Source organism: Gracilinanus agilis, chromosome 2 (assembly GCF_016433145.1).
Source record: "Gracilinanus agilis isolate LMUSP501 chromosome 2, AgileGrace, whole genome shotgun sequence".
Classification (NCBI taxonomy): domain Eukaryota; kingdom Metazoa; phylum Chordata; class Mammalia; order Didelphimorphia; family Didelphidae; genus Gracilinanus; species Gracilinanus agilis.
In genome coordinates this window covers 651,689,504-651,712,403 of record NC_058131.1, presented here as the reverse complement: position 1 = coordinate 651,712,403, position 22,900 = coordinate 651,689,504, and the positions used below count along the sequence as shown (strand labels likewise).

Genomic DNA, 22,900 nt, shown 5'->3' with positions numbered 1-22,900 from the left:
CTATAATAACCACAGTTCCATCATACCTTTTGGGCAAAAATATATAGCAACTAAAAAAAGAACACAAGACAGGATTCTTCATAAAACCATCAGGTAATGCACAAAAAGAACCCTGTACCAGTTTTAAAGTAAGCCAATATAAGACTATATCTACCCCATCCCTCAAAAGCATGTCATGAAATGTCAGCCCTTTGACTGTAAAATTGCATTACTTCACTAGTTTCTATCATAACACCAAACACGTGTTGGGTATCTTAAAGAGTAAATTCTTGTTCAGGTAAGATTTGGGCTAGATGGCCTGTGAAGGCCCTTCTACCTCAGAGATCCTGTGATATTAATGATGTTCTACTAGATATGGGGACTAGAAACCAAAACACACACTTACCCCTCAATTGTAAGTCTGTAAAAAGATGACTACAAATGAAAAGCTCACTGATGATGTCATAAAATGATAAAGTACATGGAGAGTTCCGATTTACAAATTTCCTCTCCCAATGTAGAGATAATAGTGGAAAGGAATAGAAACAATGTTTGTGAAATGTCTTTAAAAGAAGAAAAAAAGACCCCCCCCCCCAAAAAAAACATGTTCACTGCTTCAATGTAAAAATACTGTTAAATATGAGAGAGAGGTCCCTCTTATTAATTAATCTGTTTTAGCTGACTGACTCCCAGACCAAAACATGGCAGTCAGCAAGCAGAGGTGCATCTCAATCTGGTCAATGGGGGGTGGGGGGTGGGGTGGCAGAACAACTATGGAGAAAAGGGGAAAAAAAACTGCCTGCTGACAACTTGTCAAGATTATATCCTAGAAACTGTCAATCTATAATCCACAACAGTCTGCACTAAGAGGCAGAGCTGCCCAGATCTGGGAGTTTCAGGTCAAAGGCTTTTCTGAATAGGCCCAGGCAAGGCAGAGTGACCAGTCCAATATCAGCATTACAAAGGCTGTCAAGATGACTTTTTGTTGTTTCTATTCAGTCATTATGATTCACAAACTGAAAATCAACACTAGGTATACAGGAAAAAAACCAAAACAAACAAACCAGTAAAATTCCTTAACTACTCTCTGAAGCTGGCCAAAAGAGAGACTTGTTTCTGTTATTTACCTACCTGCAGCATGCCTTGTCCATTTCCTTCTATGGTACCTTCATAAGTTACGTACAACCGAGTTAATTTTTTTTCACACCTACAATTAAAAAGATTTTCCTTTAAGTGTGTAAAACATTTTTTCACTAAATACAAAGGACCTACAACCATGGTTTTGTTTTTTTAAACAAACCAAATGTTATATGTGGAGAGATTCAATAAATCCCACATGATTTCCTCAGTGGCTCTATTTCCATTAGTTAGTTAATTATATTTTTCTTTTTGGTGAAAATGAAAGCCACAGAAATTCTGATCTACAGTTTTCTTTTATTCATAAGGTTGTTAAATTGACTTACTGCCTTTAAGTCATCCAGAAAACATAATCATTCTCCCCCTTCATAAAGAACAGTCACTGACATGTTTACCTAGGCTGAATTTAAATTAAAACCAAAGAAGTTTGAATTCAGCTGCATGTGAATATTTTTTGTTTTCCATTTCTTCAGGAAATTATGAATTATAATAAAGTGAGAAACAGACTACCTTAGCATAAGATACTGAAAAATCAAAGTACTATAATGATAAGGAAGGCATGGTATAGTAAGAAGGGTACTAGAATCACAGACCTGGAGCTGTAAGGAGCTTAGAGACCATCTAGTACACCCCATTCATTTTACAGATAAGGAAACTGAGGCCCAATGAGGTTAAGTAACTTACCCAAAATCACATAAGCAGTGAGCACCAAAAGCAGGACTTGAGCCCACTTCCCCTGGATCTAGAATCAGTGTCCTTTCCAATTCTACCCCACTGCCTCCCATATTAGGGGTCAGAAAGCCTAGATCCACATCTCTGCTATGCTATTTACTAAATGTATAATCTTCACCCTATTTTCTCATCTGTAAAATAAGATTAAATTAAGTATCTCTAAGTTCTAAATCCTATAATTTGATATACAGTATAAGAACCAATTCCTCCCTATCATTCAAAGTTCAACTGAAATGCTAACACCTGATTCATTCCTTCCCAAATCCAAGTTACTTTTGCTCCCTACTTGGATCTATTGCAGGGTGTGCTGGTCAATGTTTAACAATCAACTCTCACCACATTTTTTAAAAAATGTGTACATGATACTCTTTTAAGTTTAATACACATTATTAACATTTTCTCCATTACCTTCTTTGTCTAGACAAACCACCAAAACAATAAATCAAAATGATTTATAATATTTGTCCACTTCTGAGGTGTAAATACTTATAATAAAAATTACACAATCATTTCTTGTAAGCTGGTGTGAACTGGCTATTGCACAGACTTGATAACCTAACACTTTTTTCTGGCCTTTTTTCTTGTACTTAACATGCATTACTTTATACTACTGCCCTCATCTTATATATGTCATACTCCCAACTATAGTGTAAGCTCCATGATATCAGGGTCTACTTTAACTAAGTCTTGTATCTCTCTAAGAAGTAAATGTGCCTTGTATAGCAGGCACTTAAGAAATGTTTGATGACTTGACCTGCTGAATGAAGCTCCTTACTTGTTGAAAATTGACTAAAGATTGCATTTTCAAAATCATGCTGAATGCTACAGGATGGGGACCTAACCAGAGCAGACAAGCATTATTAAATATCATTGCTGTTTCATCTTTGGTTTCAATGAGCATCAAATACATATACGAAATATTCTCAGTCCAGCAGACTAAGCCCCTATACTATACAATGTGCAGGACCAATAGAAATTATGAAGACATATTGGAAATACTATTCCTGATTACCATCCTTTATCACTATTTTTCCAATTACTTTATAATAAGAAAGCTGACCCTGAAGAGATATGACAGCATTATTCAGCAAAATTAATTCAGGCTTTGGAGTCAATCTCTTAGAATATTAATTCCAGTTGTGTCACCAATCTCCAATAGATGGGGTTGATAATCTCCAAAGCTGAAAGAAGGTAGATTTGGAGTTTGAGAATCTGGGTTGAAAATCCAGATTTTACATTTACTACACAGTCATTTAGCATCTCAAGACTTTGGTTTCCTTACCTGTAAAATAAGAGGGCTCAATCAGATAACCTCTGAGGTTCCTTATAGCTCTAAATCCCTGATCCTAAGTTTGTTTGAAGGGTTCCACCTTTTTATCAACACCTCTTTCCTCATCTGATCCTGTCCTACCTGCCCCCTACTTGGTCATCTACTTATATTTAAAAAGGAAAAAGTCTTCTGCTAGGTAAGCAGCTATAAGCCCCCTTTATCCCTCTGTCCCACCCCATTAATGGTCAATACTTGCATCATGATACTATGATTCATGATACTATATCATGAAGCTAAATCTTCTATTTTGAAGAAGGAAATCTTAGAAAATTTGCCAGTGACAAATTTAGAAAACCTATTCTCAGGAAAATTTTCTAGTGCCACTGTCACATTGATGCCAACTATCCTGCACAGTTTATGGCATGTCTGTCTTTACTCTCATCCCCAGGCACAAGATCTTTGGTGAGGGAGGAGACACTGGACCCAAAACCATCCATAGCTGTGCAGATACTTTGGAAATAGTTCAGAAGACTAGAGATGACCTAATTGATATCCCTTTGGTCTCTCCAGACCTGACACTGTTTACCAGTGGTTCTGCATTCATGTTAGATGGGGAGCAGTATATGGGTTCAGCTGTCATGACTCACGATGAGACTTTATGGTATGCAGCTCTACCAAAGTCCGTGAGTGCTCAAGGTGCCGAAATCCTAAGTCTCACCAGAGCTCTTGAGATTGGCAAGGACAAAAGGATAAATGTGTATACTGACAGCAAATACGCTTTCAATGTAGTCCATTGCACAGGCCAAATCTGGAGATATTGTGGGTTTATAACTACTGGTGGGAAGGAAATAGCCTATGGGAGCCTTATAAACCAACTCCTGGAAGCTGTCCAGTTACTCAAAGAAGTCCCGGTGATGCACTGCAGATCACATCAAAGGGGTATAGATGGGGTGTCATTATGAAACAGAAGGGCGGATATAACAGCCAAATATGGTGCCCGATTTGGTCCCATCCATGTGCTAAACTTCTCCTTGGTGGATGAAGCAGATCTCAAACAAGTATACTCCCCAAGGGAAGTGAAGCACTGGAGAGAAAATCTAGGGGCCAAATTAGTAGAGGCATATGGTTTTCTAGTGCAGACAAACCCATTCTGCCAAGATCTTTATATAATACCCTATGCAATGCACTGCATGCCAAAGGACATTATGGACTGTAGTATTTGGAAGATATATGATGCCAGTGGTCTGTAGAGTAATCAGGTCTTGCTAATCTTTGGGTTTATGAAGAGGACACACACACAGGCTCTCAAACAGGTTTGTCAGCAGGGATGGGAACGATCTTGCTGAGTGCTCCTTTACTTCCTCCCTCCCACCAAGCAGTTAGAAAATCGGTTACAAAATGGAGATTGATCGGTTATCTTCTGGGCTGAGTCAGGAAACTAGGTAAGACAGAACTCCTAAAGATGATAACCTTCTCTAAACTATTTCCCCACAGGATTGAATAGGAGAAAACAGGAGAAGCTTGATGTCTTTGAAGCTTTTAAGACATGGAGGAAGGGTCTTACTTTGGGCTACAAGGCAGGAGGAAGTCAGCTTGAGGAGTTGTGAGTATTTCCCTAAACATAACCAGACACTGCTCCCAAATGATTAAAGATTTAATGATATGTGGGGAAGAGAAAGAAGGGAGATCAAATAAGGCTAGATAAGGTCTGGGAAGCCCTAAAACTGTTATGTCCAAGCAGCCCCTCCCCCCAAAGGGGAAAGGTATCTTGTATAGCTAGTTTGACCTCTAAGCCTATAATTAATCTTCTCTTATATCTAAATAACTAAATAGAGCTAGCTGTGATGTTGATTGAAGGTCAAATCAAAGTAAAGCAGTTTGGTAGCTAGGAACTAAAATGGCTCTGTTCAGATTCAAGCCTCTAGCCCTCAAGAGCAAGCCTAGGTCCTAGGAGACAGCAAACAGGGTGACCTTCTTACTCTAACCCCAGGAACCAACTCTTCACATTTCAGTATCACCTGATAACAGGTATAGTCAAATTACTTAATAGCAACAGAGACTTTGTATATCTGTGCTCACTTGTTTTTTCTTTTTTTTAATTTTTTTTTAAACCCTTAACTTTCGGTGTATTGTCTCATAGGTGGAAGAGTGGTAAGGGTGTTGTTTTTTCTTAATAAGTTTCTATTTTAACTTTATACTATGGCAGCAGAATTTATTTTAAAATCAAATTATTAGCTATTCAACAGACATTCTATTTTTTAAATGACACATTTTTCTTAAATCACCCTAAGTTCTTTTCTAGAAATAAGCATTATTTAGATAAACAAAAACTGAATACAAATATGAATGATGTAGAGTACTACAAAAAGAGTACTTTATGTAATCTTCACAATGGTCAGGGTTAAGAAATAACCATTATGAATTGATTTCTGAAAATTAAGATAGAATGAAAATTTCAAACATTTATTGAGCATCTAGGATTTGGAAGGTATCAGAAACATCAGTGGTGGAACACAATAGCTCTGTTGCTTCACCTCCATTATACTCTTCAACCTAGTTTTAAAAATGAAAAGCTTAGGCATGTTTTGATAAACACACTGATTCTCATGTTAAAGAATTTTTCCAATCATTTGACTAATAATAATACCATACATATCAATAAAACACTTCACCACACCCACAGATTGTTATTATTATAGCATAGGACTATGCCTGGCCTATAGTAATCAGGCACTTATTTAAAAATAAATGTTTACTGAAGGATAGGTTTATTGACTATTCTTCCCATTTTAGAGATGAAAAACCAGGTCCACATGATCAGAGAAGCCCAGGAAGACCTGAAGAGACTTCAAAGCTCACATAGTTCAACCCTTTTATTTCCAGGTGAGAAAAGTGAGGTTCAGAGAAGGTTACTTGACATATTCATATCACAAGGTAGCACAAAATTTCAAATCCAATTCCTTAATCAAGCCTCAGTGCTCTCTCCTCTGTACCACAACATTTCTTTAAGAAAATATTTCCACTGTAACTTGCAATAGTAAGACCACCTTTGGAGTGATTTGTTCATTTCTAGGAATGATATTTTAGAAATGACACTGACTAAATGATGAAAATCAAAGGTAATGAAAGATTACAAAGAGCTATATTAACTTGGGATGGTTAGTCTAGAGAAAAAAAGGAGTCAGGGTCATAGAAAGGCCATCATGAAGATGAATAATTCATGTTTTTATATAGAATCTAATGCACAAGTATTATTATATCCATTTTGCAGATAAAGAAACAATACCTTGGAGTGGTTGAATGTGTCTTGCCCAGGACATAAAGCCATTATATTGGACCTTGAACTGGATCTCAGGTCTTTTCTAACTCTAAGTCTAGCACACCACTAATTCCATTATACCAATGGTGTCAAATTCAAATAGAAATGGATCTGGCCTACATATTGACTTAGGAAACCATAAATTAACATCTACATTGTATTGTATTTTTATTTATTTTGTTAAACATTTAACAATGACAAGGGTCCTCTGGGGAGTGTTTGACACCTCTGAACTACATCAGGCTGCTCATTAATAGATTAAATTCAGTTAGAGCTACTCCAGAAAGCAAAATGAAGAAGCTTGATGTAAATAGAGATGGACTTCAGGTATACATTTATTAGAGCTCAAATAGTTTAAAACTGCACTCTCACACCACATACCAAGATAAACTCTAAATGGACATAATCTAGAAATAAAGGGTGATAATTTAAATGAATTAGGGAAAATATGGATAAGGGAAGACTTTATGACCAAATGAGACATAGAGAACATAACAAAAAAATGAAATAGATAATTTTAATTACATCAAATTAAAAAGATTTCGCACAAACAAAACTAATGCAATCAAGAATAGAAAGGAAACAACAAATTGGGAGAAAAATTTTATAGCAAGTATCTCTGACAAAGGTCTCATTTCTCAAACATATAGAAAAGTGAGTCAAATTTATAAGAATACAAAGTATTACAAAATTGATAAATGGTCAAAGGATATAACTAGGCAGTTCTCGAATGAAGACATTAAAACTAGATATAATCATATGAAAATATGCTCCAAATCACTAATAATTAGAGAAAAGCAAATTAAAATAATTCTGAGATATTACCTATTAGATTGGATGATATGACCAAAAAGAAAAACGATAAATGGAGGGGGATATAGGAAAATTGGGACACTAATACACTATTGGTAGAACTGTGAACTAATACAACCATTCTGGAGAACAATATGGAACCATGCCCAAAGGGCCATAAAACTATGCATAAATACCCCCTGATCCAGCAATAGGACTTCTAGATCTGTATCTCAAAGAAACCAGAGATAGGAGAAAAGGACCCACTTACACAAAAATATTTTTTGCAGCTCTCTTTGTACTGGCAAAGAACTGGGGTCTCCATCAACAGGGGAAAGGATGAACAAGTTGTGGTAAATGATTATAATGGAATACTATTGTGCCATAAGAAATAATGAACAGGATGAGCTCAGAAAAACCTGGAAAGATGATATGAACGGATGCAAATGAAGTGAGCAGAACCTGAAGAACAGTATATACAGTAACATAAATATTGTATAGTGATCAACAGTGAAAGATTAAATTATTATCAGCAAAACAAGGTCCCAAGATAACACCAAGGGACTCATTAAAAAAAAAATACTATCCAAAGTCAAAGAAGGAATGAGTGGAATCTGATTGCAGATCAAAGCATGCTATCTTTCACTTTTTTTCCTTCCTAAGTTTTTTATTGTATGTGGCATGTATCTTCTGTCATAGCATGAGGAATCTAGAAGTATTGTTAGCAATGGTATAACCTATAACATGATGGCAAACTTTTTAGAGACTGAGTGCTGGGTACCCCCCTCCCCCCCACACACACACAGGGGAGGGAGGAAGCGTTCCCATAGGGCTGCTGGGTGGAAGGGCAGGTGAAGTGAGGAATGTCCTCAGCACATGTAGAGAAGGGGAGGGGAGTGGCCTGAGCACTCTGCTCCCTTCCAGCTCTGTCACCTGTGAGTTGCCCACCTAACCCCCTGTGTACTCCCATTGGGCTGCTGGGCAGAGGGGGTGGGGGATGTGAAAAAATGTGGTCAGGCACAATGGAGAGAGAGAGGGGAGCAGCTTCACCTGAGTCTTTCTACCTTTCTAGTAATGAACTCTGGGTGTCAGGAGGGGGAGGGGGGATGGCTTCCATTTTTGGCACACATGCCATAAGTGTGCCATCACTGACCTATAATAAACTATTTACTGCCTCAGGCAGAGAGGAGGGAGAGTCTAAATTACAAAATGTAAAAAAAAAAAAATTATTTCTAAATGTAATTGAAGTACAAAACAAAACAAAAAAAAGCAAAAATAAAAAACTGCACTGATACTTTTGGAACACTAGATAAAAGAAGTTTCTAACAATTATAGAGCTATCAAAAAATTTCCTGGCTTATTTTATCAGGTGTATATGTACATCTATACATACAGACATGGTCACCTCGCCTTCATCTTGATGCAATCATTAATCAACAATTCACCATATATATGTATGTGTTTATGGAAAGAATAAGAGGTTGCAAAGCATAGTATATAGAGAACTGACCTTAAATAAGTCAGAAAGATCTTGGTTCCACAGCCTGCTTCTGATAGGATAATGCTATGCTTTTGTGCAAGTCACTTAACTTCAGTGCCTAAAAAGCTCTCTAAGATGATACGTTACAGAGAAAGAACTGACCAGAATGGTAGAAGGAGTCTCCTTATTTAAGCATTCCCTAAACCAGTGATGGGCAAACTTTTTAAAGAGGGGGCCAAAAGAAAGGAAATGCCATCTGTCAGTCTGTTTCTAAGGCAACTCTTTCAAAGTTTCCTTGTATTTGTGTTATTTAAAATTACTGGGGTTCCATTAGAGGTATTAAGCCTCAAGATATGTAGATATATGACAAACTTCCTGTGGACATGTGGGGGACTTTGAAACTACATTTCCCATGGTCCAACAGGTTTCCTGTTTTGGATGATGTCTTCAAGGTAAAGCCTGGCTTTAAGTATTGGGAAGTCAGATTTAGCTTCCTCTTTTGGTACGAGGCAGCCAGGTGGAGGCAAGAAAATGCCGGGAGGTTTAAAATAGCTTTTATCAGGCATGTGGTCATATATATTTTACCAACATGGCCATGGTAATTAAAATATTACTTTTCCTCATAATATCAGCCTTTATCATTTTTAATCGTTACATATTGTATCCTACTCATTGTATTCGTCAGATTAGGAATAATGTCTCCGCCAGAGGGAACATTTCAGGGGGCCGCATCTGGCCCAGGGCCTTAGTTTGCCCTAAACCAAAGAAAGTCACTGGTTAGTCCTTGTTTCTACATATGGAATGAGCTGCCTTATAAGGTGTGTACATAAATACCATCAATCAATGAAGAAGCATTTAATTAAGTCAATAAACATTTATTAAGCACCTACCATGTTCTAGGCCCTAAGGTAAGTGCTTATTAAGTGCTGGGGATACAAAGAAAAGAAAAAACATTTCCAATCTTCAAGGAGCTCAGAAATTAATAAGGCACTTCTTTGTATGTGTTGATATAGAGATATGTGTATATATATATACACACACACACACACATCCACATATATATAATCATACAAATCTGTATGACATAACTAGGTGGTGTAGCAATAGATTAAGAGAGCTGAGCCTAGAGCTAGGGAAGAACTGAGTTCAATTCTGACTTCATTTAGTAGCAGTGCAGCCCCCCAAGTAAGCCATTTAATATGTTTGCCTCAATTTGCTCAACTGTAAAACATGAATAATAATAGAGCTGTTGTGAGGATCAAATGAGAATTTGTAAAGAATTTAGAATTGTGCCTGGCCCACATAGTAGGTGTTTAATAAATGCCTGTTCTCATACATATGAGCATGTGCATAATAAGCTCTATATCAATGCAAGATTTCAAGAAGAGGCTGGAAAACCATTTGTCATAAATGTAAAAGAGAATTTATGCATTTGGTTGAAGACTGAACAAAATAATCTCTAAGATCTTTTCAAACCCTATCATTCTAAAATGCTTTACTAATTTACCTATCCTTACTTTTCCTGTAAGGTTGTTCATTTCCTCCTATGTCTAAAATAACTGCTCTCTTTCAAAATAAACCTTAGTGTCACCACCTCCTTTAAGAAGATTCTAATCACTCAGGTGGCAAGAAGGCATTACTTCAGGCCTCATCCTAATGCAGGTGTTCTCAACCAGCAGCTAATAGAAGCAACCCCCATTTCATCATACATTCCATACAATATAAGTGAGAGCAATCCCAGTGACATGATGAAGCACTAATTTTACAACATAATTAATATGGATTGGTAACTGAGCTATATAAAGCAAAAGCATTAGTACAGGGTGACAGTTATTGGACTAGGCAGAATAGTAAGCGTTTAGCCCAATCTGTTAGGCTAATGTAACTCCTATAGAGTTTTACATACTACAGAAATTAAAATAGTAGCACTAGGGTTACTCTATCATTAATGAATTTTTGAAAAATTATTTTATTCATATTCCCATTTGTATAAATAGTATATATCACTAAATTTTGCAATATTTAATTATTTTTAAATGATTCTACTCTCCAAATGCAACTGGACTTTAGAACTCATATAGCACAACCTCTTCATTAACCATAGGCTGATTTTACATATTCATAAGCTACTCCAGAATTTTAAACAGAACTTTGTTTCCAAGAGAGAACTAAAACCAACAAATGGAAGAAGTTACAGGGTGTTACTTGTTTACCATAAAGGAAAAAAAAAAAGAATAATCAGGGCTGTCCAACAATGGAATGTGCTGTCTAATGAGAAAATGCGCTCAGGGTTGTTTGAAGTATTCAAGCATGACAATTATCTTTCATGGGGTTTAAAAAAAGGAATTTTCTCTCCTCTCCTCCATCCTCCAAAATCTAAGGTCTTTGAGGGAAGGGATGGTTTTCAACTAGGTCTTTGTATTGAGTGTCAAAGGTGCTTAATAAATGCTTTTGAAATTAAAATAAATATATTAATACAGGAATAAAGTGATGCCCATTGAGTTAATGAATTATTTATTAAATAACAAACTAAATGACACCTATATATGTAAGAATTCCTGCTAGGGAATTTGGGACTTTCAAAATGGAGTCAGATAGGTCAGTGCTTTTAAGGATCTTACAGTCTAGTAGAGGAAACAACATTTATGCACTTAATAAGAGTCATTCAAAGCTGAATGATCTGAATGCAAGCTAGAGATAAAACCACAGCACCAAAAGGCCTTGGATGTTTAGAGGAGGGAGAAATTGCTTTTGATTAGAGAATTATGGAAGATTTCATAGAAGAAATGGCATCTAAGTCAGGCCTTGAAGAAAGAAGAAAGATGTAGGAATCTGAAGAGAAGGAAGGGAAACTTTACATTCCAATTGGAGATAATCATGTGAACAAAGGTAAAGAAGCATTAAAGTTGAAGACGCTGTCAGGAATGATGAGTGACCTAGCTTTTCTGTATGTGAAGAAGAATTGTGGGAGAAGTCTGGAAAGAAAGGTTAGGGCCAAATATTGGAAGATCTTGAATACAAGACTGAATAGTCAAAAGTTTATTCTACAGGAAATTGGAAGCCAAGTTTTTTTTAACAAGGAAATGACATGGCCAAAATTCTACTTTAGGAAGACTAATCTGAGAACAATATGGGGGACAGAGTAGTAGTTAGAAACAGTAACGGAAACAGTCTAATCAGGACATGATTGCAATAGTCCAGGAAAAAGGCAATGAGATGTAAATGTTGATTGTGGCACTAGAAATTGTTAGGAGGTGAAAAATACTACCAGTGTCAAAATTTGAAATCCAAATGGATTAGAGACTGGATATGGGCAGGGAGTGGGTGGGGTGTAAAGGGACCTCATGGCTAAAAAATTCTATAGTTCTATTGACCCAAGAGATTTTTTTTTTTTAGTTCATGTGCTAAATGGTGATGCTATTGATAGACAAAGGCAATATCCTTTACCTTTCCCATTCTGGAAAATCTTGAAGACTCTGTCTTGTAAATGTCACCAAGCCAGTAGGTTCTATAAAAGCAACAGAAGAAAATGAACATATATAAACACACCGTGAGTTTCAACTTTCAGAAGTTTGTTCTTCAGATCATGAGTAAGCTTTAACAATGACTATGTATCCATCTGGTCAAGGAAGCCAATAACAGCAGAAATAACAAATGCTCTTCCCTTTAAAATGACATTTTAAAGCCCTTGCTTTCTAAAATTCCTTTCCACAGTGTAAATTATATACAAAAATACTATTCTAAGAAAGTAAAGTACAAATTAAATCACACAAAAAGAAGACCTAACAAAGAAGTATGATTACTAATGCTATTAAGATTTGCTAATTAAATCCTATATTGTTACCTTTTTTTTAAAGGATGCTTTTGGTTAAAGGCAGATAAATCAAAAGTTAAAATATATGCAGTGCTAATAGCTGAAAGGAATGCTGATGTATAGCAAGAGGTTTGTGAGAAGGAAGAAAAAGGATTTATCCTAAAGGATCTTACAACTTCACAGGGGGGGGGGAAGAAATATTGCTAATTCAGTAAATGTTTTACAAGAGATGCCCCTTTTGATTTAAGAAGTCATTTTTGGAAAATCAAGAGAGAACCACAAATCATCATCAAACAAAATATCATCAAGACTAAAGGTAATTAAGTTGATTCAAAGAATAGAATTCAAGGCCAACCATTTCTAGTTATCTTATGCTTAATTTTTTAAAAAAGCTTTTTATACAAGGAGACATGTCAGAAGCTGTTAACTAGAAAAGAAGTAAAGCCCCAGTAAAGGCTTGCTAATATTCCTACTAAGTTTTCTCATTTTAAAAATTCTGAATCATAGGCAATAGTACCTCAATCATATAATGAAGTTGCATTGGAAAATTCAATTTGTAAACAGAGCTAAAAAAATGCTCTTTAGAAACAAATACTGTCATTCCTTTTTTTAGATTAATGGATAAGCTTTAGATATTTATACCTAAGCAGAGGAAAATAGGTAATCAAACTAAACCCTGAATAAACAACCTTTTTAGACACTAATGTTCTGTCATCTAGTTTCCATGTCATTTAATGGACAGATACAAAACAATAAGTTGTAACTTCCTATATTAATACAAGACAAAGAGAAATCCATAGCTATATATAAACTGACACAGAGTCAAATAAGACCAAAGAAAGTTAGAAAGAATGGCCCTTTGGACAAAGTCATTGATGAAAGTACCAACAAAGACCACACAATATCAAGCTCATACAAAAGGCACAATTTCTTCTACGGAATATAATATTTATTTAATTAATTATTCCAATTAAAAATGTATAACTAGATTTTATATTTTTTAAATAATTAGAATATAGTATACAACTTTAAAACTACAATAAAATTTTAACTTTTGATATTTAGAAAGTACTTCTAGATCTTTCTATATCTCAGGCTCATCACTAAGAGATAATAAGAACTTCAGTAAATAGAGTAATGGATTTTCATTCTAGCCCTACCAATGACTAAATGTGAGACCTTGAGAAAGTTGCAATCTTTCTGAACTCAGCTGTCTTCTTTTAAAAATGAATGCAGCACTGATTCTGTCTACCTCACAAACTAGCTTAGGTGAGTATTAAATAAAATGAGAAAATACTTTAAATATTGTAAAATGCTATTTAAAATGTAGGAAATTATAATTATGGTATATGTAGCTATCCAAACTACCTATTAACAGAAAAATCTAGGTAAGAGGAAAAAAGTTTTTAATGTAAAGTGTTACTTTTTTAAAAAGTATTAATAATGCGGCCTGACTGTTAGATTAGGACACAAAATTTTGATCTAATTGTTGCAAACACTACTCAATATACCATACATTCTTCCTACTCTCATTATCCTGTTTTCTCTTTTTTCATGACTTTAAGAATAAATGTTTCAAACTACAAGTTTCTCCAACAAGAGATGCAATAAATGTATAATGAAAAGTCCTAAGAATTAAACACCTAATTTTTGTGTTGTTTTTTTTTTTAAATAAAGTTTATTTATTTAATTAATTTAGGGTGCTTTGCCATGATTACACGATTCATGTTCTTTCCCTCCCTTCCTCCAACCGCCCTCCCATAGCCAACGAGCAATTCCACTGGGTTTTACATGTAAACACCTAATTCTTAAAACCACAATTTCTAAGGATAAAATTAGTGCATTCTTACAAAATTCTGAAGAGTGAAAACAAACTAGTTGGTCAGAATCTCTTTTGAAAGATTTCACATTCACATTTAGTGTTTTCCCCAAATTATTTGAAATATTAAAAACTAATAGTTCCTTCTAGAAGGAACATAATTTACTTAATTTCCTTTGAAATTATTTTGTTACAGGGGCAGGATTTGTTTTACTCAGATTTTATAAAACAGAAAAATTGTCAGAGAACAGGCCTGGACATGTGATTTCCAGTATGGATTCCTTCTACGAAGGTAGCACAGAACTTTCTCTGCAATTTACAGTCTCAACTTTCTACAGCACTTGACAAGTTAAGGAAATAGTTTGGGGACACATAAACAGTGTATGATAGTGTGATTTTTTAAAAATGCTATTTTATTTTATTTTTCAGATATGAATCCTTTCCTCTTACCTTACCCTCTCCTACAATTGAGAAAATAAGAAAAATACAACCCACTGCAAACATATCTAGTTAAGCAAAAAAAATTCCTACATTAGCCATGTCCAAAACCAAAAATTAAATATAAGCCTCAATTTGCACTCAACCCATCACCTCTACAAGGATGGTAAGCAACATGTTTCATCATAAGTTCTCTGGAATTGTGCTTCATGACAATGTGGATCAGAATCTCCAAGTCTCTTGGTTCATCATTTTTACAATGTTGTTATTGTATAAGTTGTTTTCCTGGTTCTACTCACTTCTCTAATTTACATTAGTTCATAAAAATTGTTTCTAGGTTCCTCTGAAGCCAGCCCCTTTATCACTTCTTACAACTCAAAAGTACTCCATCACATACATATACCCCAACTTGTTCAGCTATTTCCCAACTGATGTATACTCCCTTAATTTCCAATTATTTGCCACTATTTTTTAAAATGGATCCTTATCTTCATTCATTAAAACGAGGGGATTTTTCTAAGAAAATGATAAAAAAATTGTTTACTTAGTTCTGTCATCTTTGAATCTGCACATGGTAATATGTACCTTACTACTTATTACTACTGAGCATACCCTAGATAATGACAAATATAAAAACCTATCAATGTAGCTTACAGATGGCAAGGCAATCACATAGATGCTACAATTGATTCATTCAGAAACTGCCTTTAGCAATATATGCAAAGTATTAAATATAAAGCACCCACAATAGAAGAAAAAAACATTAAAAGAAGAATATAGGACTATAACCCTAAAATGGCCCAATGAAATGTTAAGTCTATGCATAGCCATTATAGAACATGTTCATAATCTAACCCTCTCTATTCTTCTCTCAGCACAGGTTACCCTACCAGATCCTTAATAGAAACCTGGTGACTAGCAGTAAAGCTTTCATTTCAAAATTCTTCCTAAGAAAATACTACAACGATTCACCTTATCATTATGGAAATCAGGATTTACTACCACTTTGAATGATCCAAATACAGGTTATACTGCGAAAAAGTGATATATTTTAAATGAAAAGACATATTAGCAAATGTACTTACGCACAGACACATACATCTCACCTATTATAGGGAAAAAAATACAGAAGATATATATAAAAATAGGTTTCCAGGGGCAGCTGGGTGGTTCAGGGGATTGAGAGTCAGGCCTAGAGACAGGGGGTTCTAGGTTCAAATCTGGCCTCAGATACTTCCCAGCTGGGTGACCTTGGGCAAGTCACTTAACCCCCATTGCCTTTCCCTTACTGCTCTTCTGCCTTGGAGCCAATACACAGTATTAACTCCAAGACAGAAGGTAAGGGCTTAAAAAAAATAAAAATAGCTTTCCTATTTTCCCCTAAAAATAAATAAATAATGCACTACTATCCAAAAATGTAAATATCCAGAACTATAAGGCAATGTAGACTGTTCTAAATGTCTCCACACAGCAATTTTCCAGAATTTTGTCTTTACATCTGTTCTCACTACATTTTTGTGAGGCAAGGACACTTGTTAGTTGTTACTCTGCAATTCCTATCTCCTGGCCTCATCCTCGTGTCCCAGGAAAATCCCATTCACATTAAGTGTAAATTTTGTATTATATCACTGATAAAGGAGATGCTATAGATGTACTTTAGGAAAAATCTTGCTACTTCTTCCTTTTCCTAGCCTGCCCCAGCAAATGTTTGTGATGAAACATAAGGTTTCCTTTAGGCTCCTTGAAGTCCCAGAGCAGTGATGGCAAACGTACGGCACGGGTGTCAAAGACAGCACACAGAGTGCTCTCTGTGGGCCTGTGGCCGCCCCCACCCCTACCCCAGCCAGAGTTTGTTACTAGAATGGCAGAAGGACTTGGGCTGTTCCCCTCCCCCTCTCCACTGAGCCTGATGACATTTTTCCCATCCCCCACCCCTTTGTCCAGCAGTCCAGTGGGAGCACACAGGGGTAAGGTGAGCAGCTCACAGGCAGCAGAGCTGGAGGGGAGCAGAGTGCTCAGGCCACTCCCCTCCCTCTCTCTACACTAGCTGAGGACATTCTTCACTTCACCCACCCAGCAGCCCAATGGGAGTGCCTCCTCCCTCCCCTGTGTGGGGTAAAAGAGGAGCAGGGTGTGTCTGGCACTCAGCAGGGGGGGACAGGGCATAGCCCTCAGTCTGAGAGTGGGGTGAGGGCAGGGCCTGGCACTCCATCTCTAAAAGGTTCGCTATCACTGTCCTAGAGCATTCTCATTTCACCTTCACTCTCTTTATCTTGCTGCCATCTATATACCATGGATCTTGCAAACACTTTAGCCCTAGAAACAGGTGCAAATGTACACCTACTATTCCCCGACTGTTTCTATGTTGCTCTCCTGCCTTCTCCAAGTCTGAGTTAGAGCCAGGTTCTTTGAGAACTCTAAGCTAAGAGGAATGACTTGTTCCCACACTGAGACCATGAAAAGCTCTCCACCTTTATTCCATTTGGGTGATGGACAGTATTTGGATTATAGAATTTTAGGATTTTTGCAGTTAAGTTGGAGACTGACAAAGATATCCTTTCCACCTTTTCTGCCTTTACTTGCTCCAAAGGCTGTCTCATTGCCAAGTATGGAAAGCCCACTATACAAGTCAGACTCACATTTCAATCTATGACAATGAGTTCTTAAGATCTATCTATATACAGCTTCCAGTAGCAGTCCCTGAAGCACTTCCAATGAGAGACCCAAAGAGCAAGATAAAGGCCAAAGTCTTTGAGAAGGAGAGTCCCAAGGATAACGACTAATAATTTCCAAATAACTTCTTTGTTCTTCAGATTTGGGGATATAAGAGGGACAATTTCTCAGAATTGAAGTGAGATCTTATTTCTGAGGGTATGGGTTGGAATTGCTGGAAATCTGAAAGCAGAAAAGCTCTGCCTCCCTTATTGTACAACATTAGGACAAAGAATGTCTGCTTGCACAAGCTCCTCCGACTTGGGTAGGGGTGCTAATGAGGAAGACAACTGAGGCTAACTTGGTCTATGACAATAAAAGCACCACTATAAACCAGGCTACAGACTTAGATAAGTCAGAATTGAGGGAAACTGGGGCTTATATTCAGAGAAAAAACTTTGAGAAAACAAAAAGCAAAGCATTATGATTTATGTACACAGACAGACACACAAAGGTAAAAACCAAATTACTATTCCAATGATTCTTGTTAGCATTTCTGGCTTTTGTGTTGTCTTTTTATATGAAAGCATCCTCACAAGTCAGTTTTCATGTAAACTCACTAGCCCCTTTCACTGAAAAGGCTATTAGGCAAGAACAAAATGGATTTACTTTTCTCTGTGACTTTTCTAAAGTAGCAGAAGAGAGTTTTAAGCTTCTCAGGCTTCCTTGACGATCTTCCTTCAAACAATCTGAAAGAGACAACAAAAAGAACATGGATTAAAAACATCTGAATAGTAGAAACAATACTAAATGTATCGTGGAAGTAACTGATAAAAGGAAAACCCTCATACAGACCTCTTCACTTTCTTACAATCTGGAACTGGAAAATGAATTTGTTCTAAGTAGTGACTGGAAAGGCTAGACTTCCACTAAAACCCAATCTTAAGGATCAGGCCACAAAGTAGTTTTTCCCAATTGTATTTCTCAAAGGCAACTTACTTTAAAGAGAACTTCATATATGGTTCTCTGCAAAGTCAGTTAAGGGCACTTAGTATCATCATGCATGCCCATTTCCCCCAACTAGTCACCTGTAAAGGGCAAGTTGTGTTTAGACTTCCTAATGCCAGAAATCTTTCACCCTGACCAGAACAAATGTCATCTCTATACTTAACAATTAAATTATCTTTGACCAAAATGTCCACATCTGGATTTTTTAATGTGTAAGTAACAGCGTCTGGAATTATACTGCTTTGGGTAATTAAGCAAATGTATTTTTATAGGATAACCAAAACATATCGTGGCATCTAGCTTCCAGAAACCTTACTTGTATGATTTAATTTGGTTTCCTTCAAAATGACACAGTATTGTTAGTGCTAATACATAATGCAATTTGTCCAAAGGAAACAGCAGCTAGAGCTTTGCAAGAAATATGCCCTGAGTATACAGTTTACTAAGTGATATCTAATTCTAGAATAGCCTTATGGGCTTAAGATCATGTTTTTGAAAAACATTTTTTAAATATACTGAAGGTCATTGGGAAGAAAACTGATGTGATGGCATCCATTTGCTTCCATGTTGTGTATACTGGATTCAAAACAGAAATGCTCCAGGTAAAGTCTACTTTTTAGGGCTGAAATAAGTTGTTTTAATTGTTGGCAAAGGAGGTTTACATAATTTCACAAAGAATGAGATAATTCCATAAGGAAATCTTGCTTAGCCAATGATGCATTAAGAAAAGAGGCAGGAGGGGGCAGCTGGATAGCTCAGTGGATTGAGAGTCAGGCCTAGAGATGGGAGGTCCTAGGTTCAAGTCTGGCCTCAGACACTTCCCAGCTGTGTGACCCTGGGCAAGTCACTTGACCCCCACTGCCTACCCTTACCACTCTTCTGCCTAGGAGCCAATACACAGAAATTAAGGGTTTAAAAAAAAAAGGCAAGAAAATGGAGGAAGGGAAGGTGATGAAGTCTCCCCACATAATGATTAAGGGGGCTGTCTGAGGATGAATATCTAACTAAAGCACAGTCAAAAGAAACCCCACAAAATCAATGTATAAAGCCTGATTTTTTAAATTAACAGGTTAAACCATCTTGGATTTTTTTTATTCAAAAGATTTTATCCTTTCCTCTGACTAGTAAAAGGAATGTCTGTGGTAATTTTACTGACCTAAAACAATTAATTCCTCTAAAATTCTTAACTGCTTTTATCTACTCTTTGGAGCTGGTTGATTGCTAAAATAAAGATTATTTCACTGTATGGGTTTGGGTAGACTCAATCTGTATGTCAGAAGAGTTAACAAATATCAAAGTTTGTTATAAAATAATAAAAATAAAAGACAAAGCAACAGTTAAGCTGAACATCTACAAAATGACTAATAACTTACTGAATGGCTATCATATCCTAGAGTCCTTTTCCCCCTTTTTTCCTATATGGAATAATAAATCAGTTCAGATTTAAAAGTCAGCAGACCAATTTTCCCCCGCAAAAGGAATGTGGTATATGATTAGAGAGGGAAATGCAGCTGTTGCCCTTAGTAGCATAAACTGCCATTCTCCCAAAACTTTTTAAATCCTCTTAAAAACAATAAATTCGTAATTATCAAAATTTCAAAAACACGTGTTCTCCACACGGGCATTGGTATTTTCCATGCCCATACAGACAACTTAACAATTTCAGGAGGCTCTAAGACAACATATTTATCACTATGGTGATAAAGACTCTACTGGCAGTGACTGTCATTCTTTAAAATTATGACTGTTATTTACTTTCGAGGTCCAATCCTTACTGATGTAAATAAGATAGCTTCTCAATTTATTCTGCTTATTAGTTTTCATAAAACTAATTTCAGGCCTAGACATAACTTAATCTTCATTCTCTTCTCTTCTTCATTGGCCAGTAACACCCCCACAGGTATCCCCAATTCATAGGGAGAATTGTAGGCTCACAGTTTTAGAGGATGAAGTCACTTCAGATGATATCAATTTCAACTTCATTTAAAACAGTGGTTCCCAAACTTTTATGGCCTGCCATCCTCTTTTCAGAAAAAAATATTACTTAGCCCCCTGGAAATTAATTTTTTTAATTTTAATGGCAATTAATAGGAAAGATAAATGCACCTGTGGCCATCACTGACCCCCGCCCCCCGATTGCTGCAGCACCCACCAGGGGGTGGTAGCGCCCACTTTGAGAACCACTGATTTAAAAGATAAAGAAATCGAGGCCTAGAGAGGTTAAGTGACTTGCCCAGAATCACATAGCTAGTAAGCATCTAAGATAGAATTTGAACTCGGGTCTTCCTAACTCTAAGTTCAGTGTTAATTAAAAAACTCAGTTTAGTTCTTTAATAGTCCATTATCTCAAAGAGCAGCATTAAAACTCATTTGGGTTTTTAAAAAATATATGCTATGGGGAACCTAGGTAGGTCAGTAGAAAGAGAGCCAGGCCTGGAGATGAGAGGTCCTGGGTTGTTTTTTGACCCTGAGTAAATTACTTAATCCCAATTGCCTAGCTTTTTCCATCTGTCTTGGAATTTATATTTAGTATTGATTCTAAGACAGAAGGTAAGAGGTTTTTTTTTGTGTTTTTTTTTAAGTATATCCTGCTTATCTATTTAAACTTGCCTATTGAGTCCAGTCATAAGACAACCAAAAAACAATGATCAAAAAAATAAGTGCTCACCCCTTTTGCAACAATGCAATTTCATGTTTTCAGTAGATTTCTATTTATAATCTCCAAGTCTGAGTTCTTTGAAATAGTATTTTGTAAAGCAGAGAGGCTCAGGCACAACAGTCCTTGCATCATTAGGTCTATTTGGAAGATGTGACTGATGGTTACGGGTCAATAATCATTCCACAAGAAGTTATTAAGCAACTGCTATGTGCTCAGCACTGGAGATACAAATACCTGAAATGATCTCTAAGGAAGTTTAGTAAAAGTGACTAGGAAAGGCTAATCAAGCAATTTTCCTAACAGAAAATTCCTCTAAGCAAACTGTCTTTACCCTAAAAAGGACAGGTGGAACAAAGGTCATGTACCTATTAATTGGTACTAGCCTTCTGACTCAGAGACAACTCACACTGAAAATGCAATTCCCTCAGAGGAATATATAAAGCTAATGAAATATGATTCTTGGCTCCAAATCATGCATTAAAAAGTTAAGGATTCGTTCCATTAAAGTGTATTATAAATCAAGTACAAGCATAACCACTTCCCTTTTAAATGGAAATAATTGATAAAATGCAACTTTAAATTTTCAGCCAGGAAGCCACTCTTTCTCTTAAAAGATGTTCTGTCAAATGGCTTGGCCAAGGACTTCAATATAAGGCAGAGGCTGAGAGATGTAAAGCCTCCCAACCCCCCACCCTACCCCTGGCAGACCACTGCAGCAACCCACAATTTATCTTGGCCCTTCTGGGTTCCAAGCAATCTCAGCAGCATCAATGCTAATCAAATTGGAAGCTTTTCTTTGGCTGTTTAAGCATTCTGGGGCAGTGAAAGGCAGGCAGAGGAGAAGGTCAGGGGTATTTAACATAACTAAGCAGGACTGTAAGAGCACTATAATAAATAAAAAGAAGACTTATTCAATTTATTGACATCAGTCTCTATCCACATACTCTTACTGCCTTATTTAATTCTGACATCTCATAACCCAGGTTACTCATATCCCTCACAGATAATGGACGGAAAAATTCTTTATGTGCCACAAAAATATAACCACAAAAATAGTAACTGTGCCAAAAAAGGGGTGCTAAATATAAATTTTATATCCAACAGGTCCTGAGAAAGGGGATCTATTTCAAGACAAAATCATGCTATCTGATATATAACTACAAATATTAATGATCACCAATCATGTTTTCTTAGTAAGCAATTCAAAATAAGGTAGGGAAAAACTTCACATAAATATTAAATATATCATTTCAGCTTCCATTAATTGCTTGAAAATGGTTAAAGATTTGCTATTTTCAGAAGATCACAGATTTAGAACTAGAAAGAACCTTAGAGGCCACTGAATCCAATCCTCTCCTTTTACAATTGATGAAAATGAGGTCCAGAGACATCAAATGACTTGCCTGGTGTTACACAGCCAGGAAATATTTGAGGCAAGATCTGAATAAAGGCACTTCTCACTCCAAATCCAGCATTTTACCTACAACATATTGCCTATTTTTCTTAAGACAATGCTGGCACATTTTTACTTTTGAGTGTTCAACTTACCCAGAAATGAGAAAAAGTAGAAAGTAAAAATACTACTTTGTTTAGAGAAAAATATATTTTCTTCTAAAATAACATGTCTTGGAAGCACAGTTTGAAAATAAGCCTAAAGCATTATTCAGAACAAATTTCATTTAAGATAATTATAAGGGGAAGGAGGGAAGGGAAGGAGAGAAGGAAGGAAGGAAGGAAGGAAGGAAGGAAGGAAGGAAGGAAGGAAGGAAGGAAGGAAGGAAGGAAGGAAGGAAGGAAGTTC

The 22,900-nt window shown here is 36.3% G+C and overlaps 1 protein-coding gene across 1 annotated transcript in view; it reads right to left on the bottom strand.

Annotated features, from left to right (window-relative positions):
• The window catches only part of PARG (poly(ADP-ribose) glycohydrolase), a 141,098-nt gene that overhangs the window by 36,327 nt on the left and 81,871 nt on the right, over positions 1-22,900 (bottom strand). The window contains exons 10-12 of the mRNA XM_044665770.1: positions 18,102-18,181; positions 12,157-12,217; positions 1,111-1,186 (exon numbers count right to left, since the gene is read on the bottom strand). Coding sequence (XP_044521705.1) covers positions 1,111-1,186; positions 12,157-12,217; positions 18,102-18,181 — 217 coding nt within the window. The remainder of the gene's footprint in view (positions 1-1,110; positions 1,187-12,156; positions 12,218-18,101; positions 18,182-22,900) is intronic.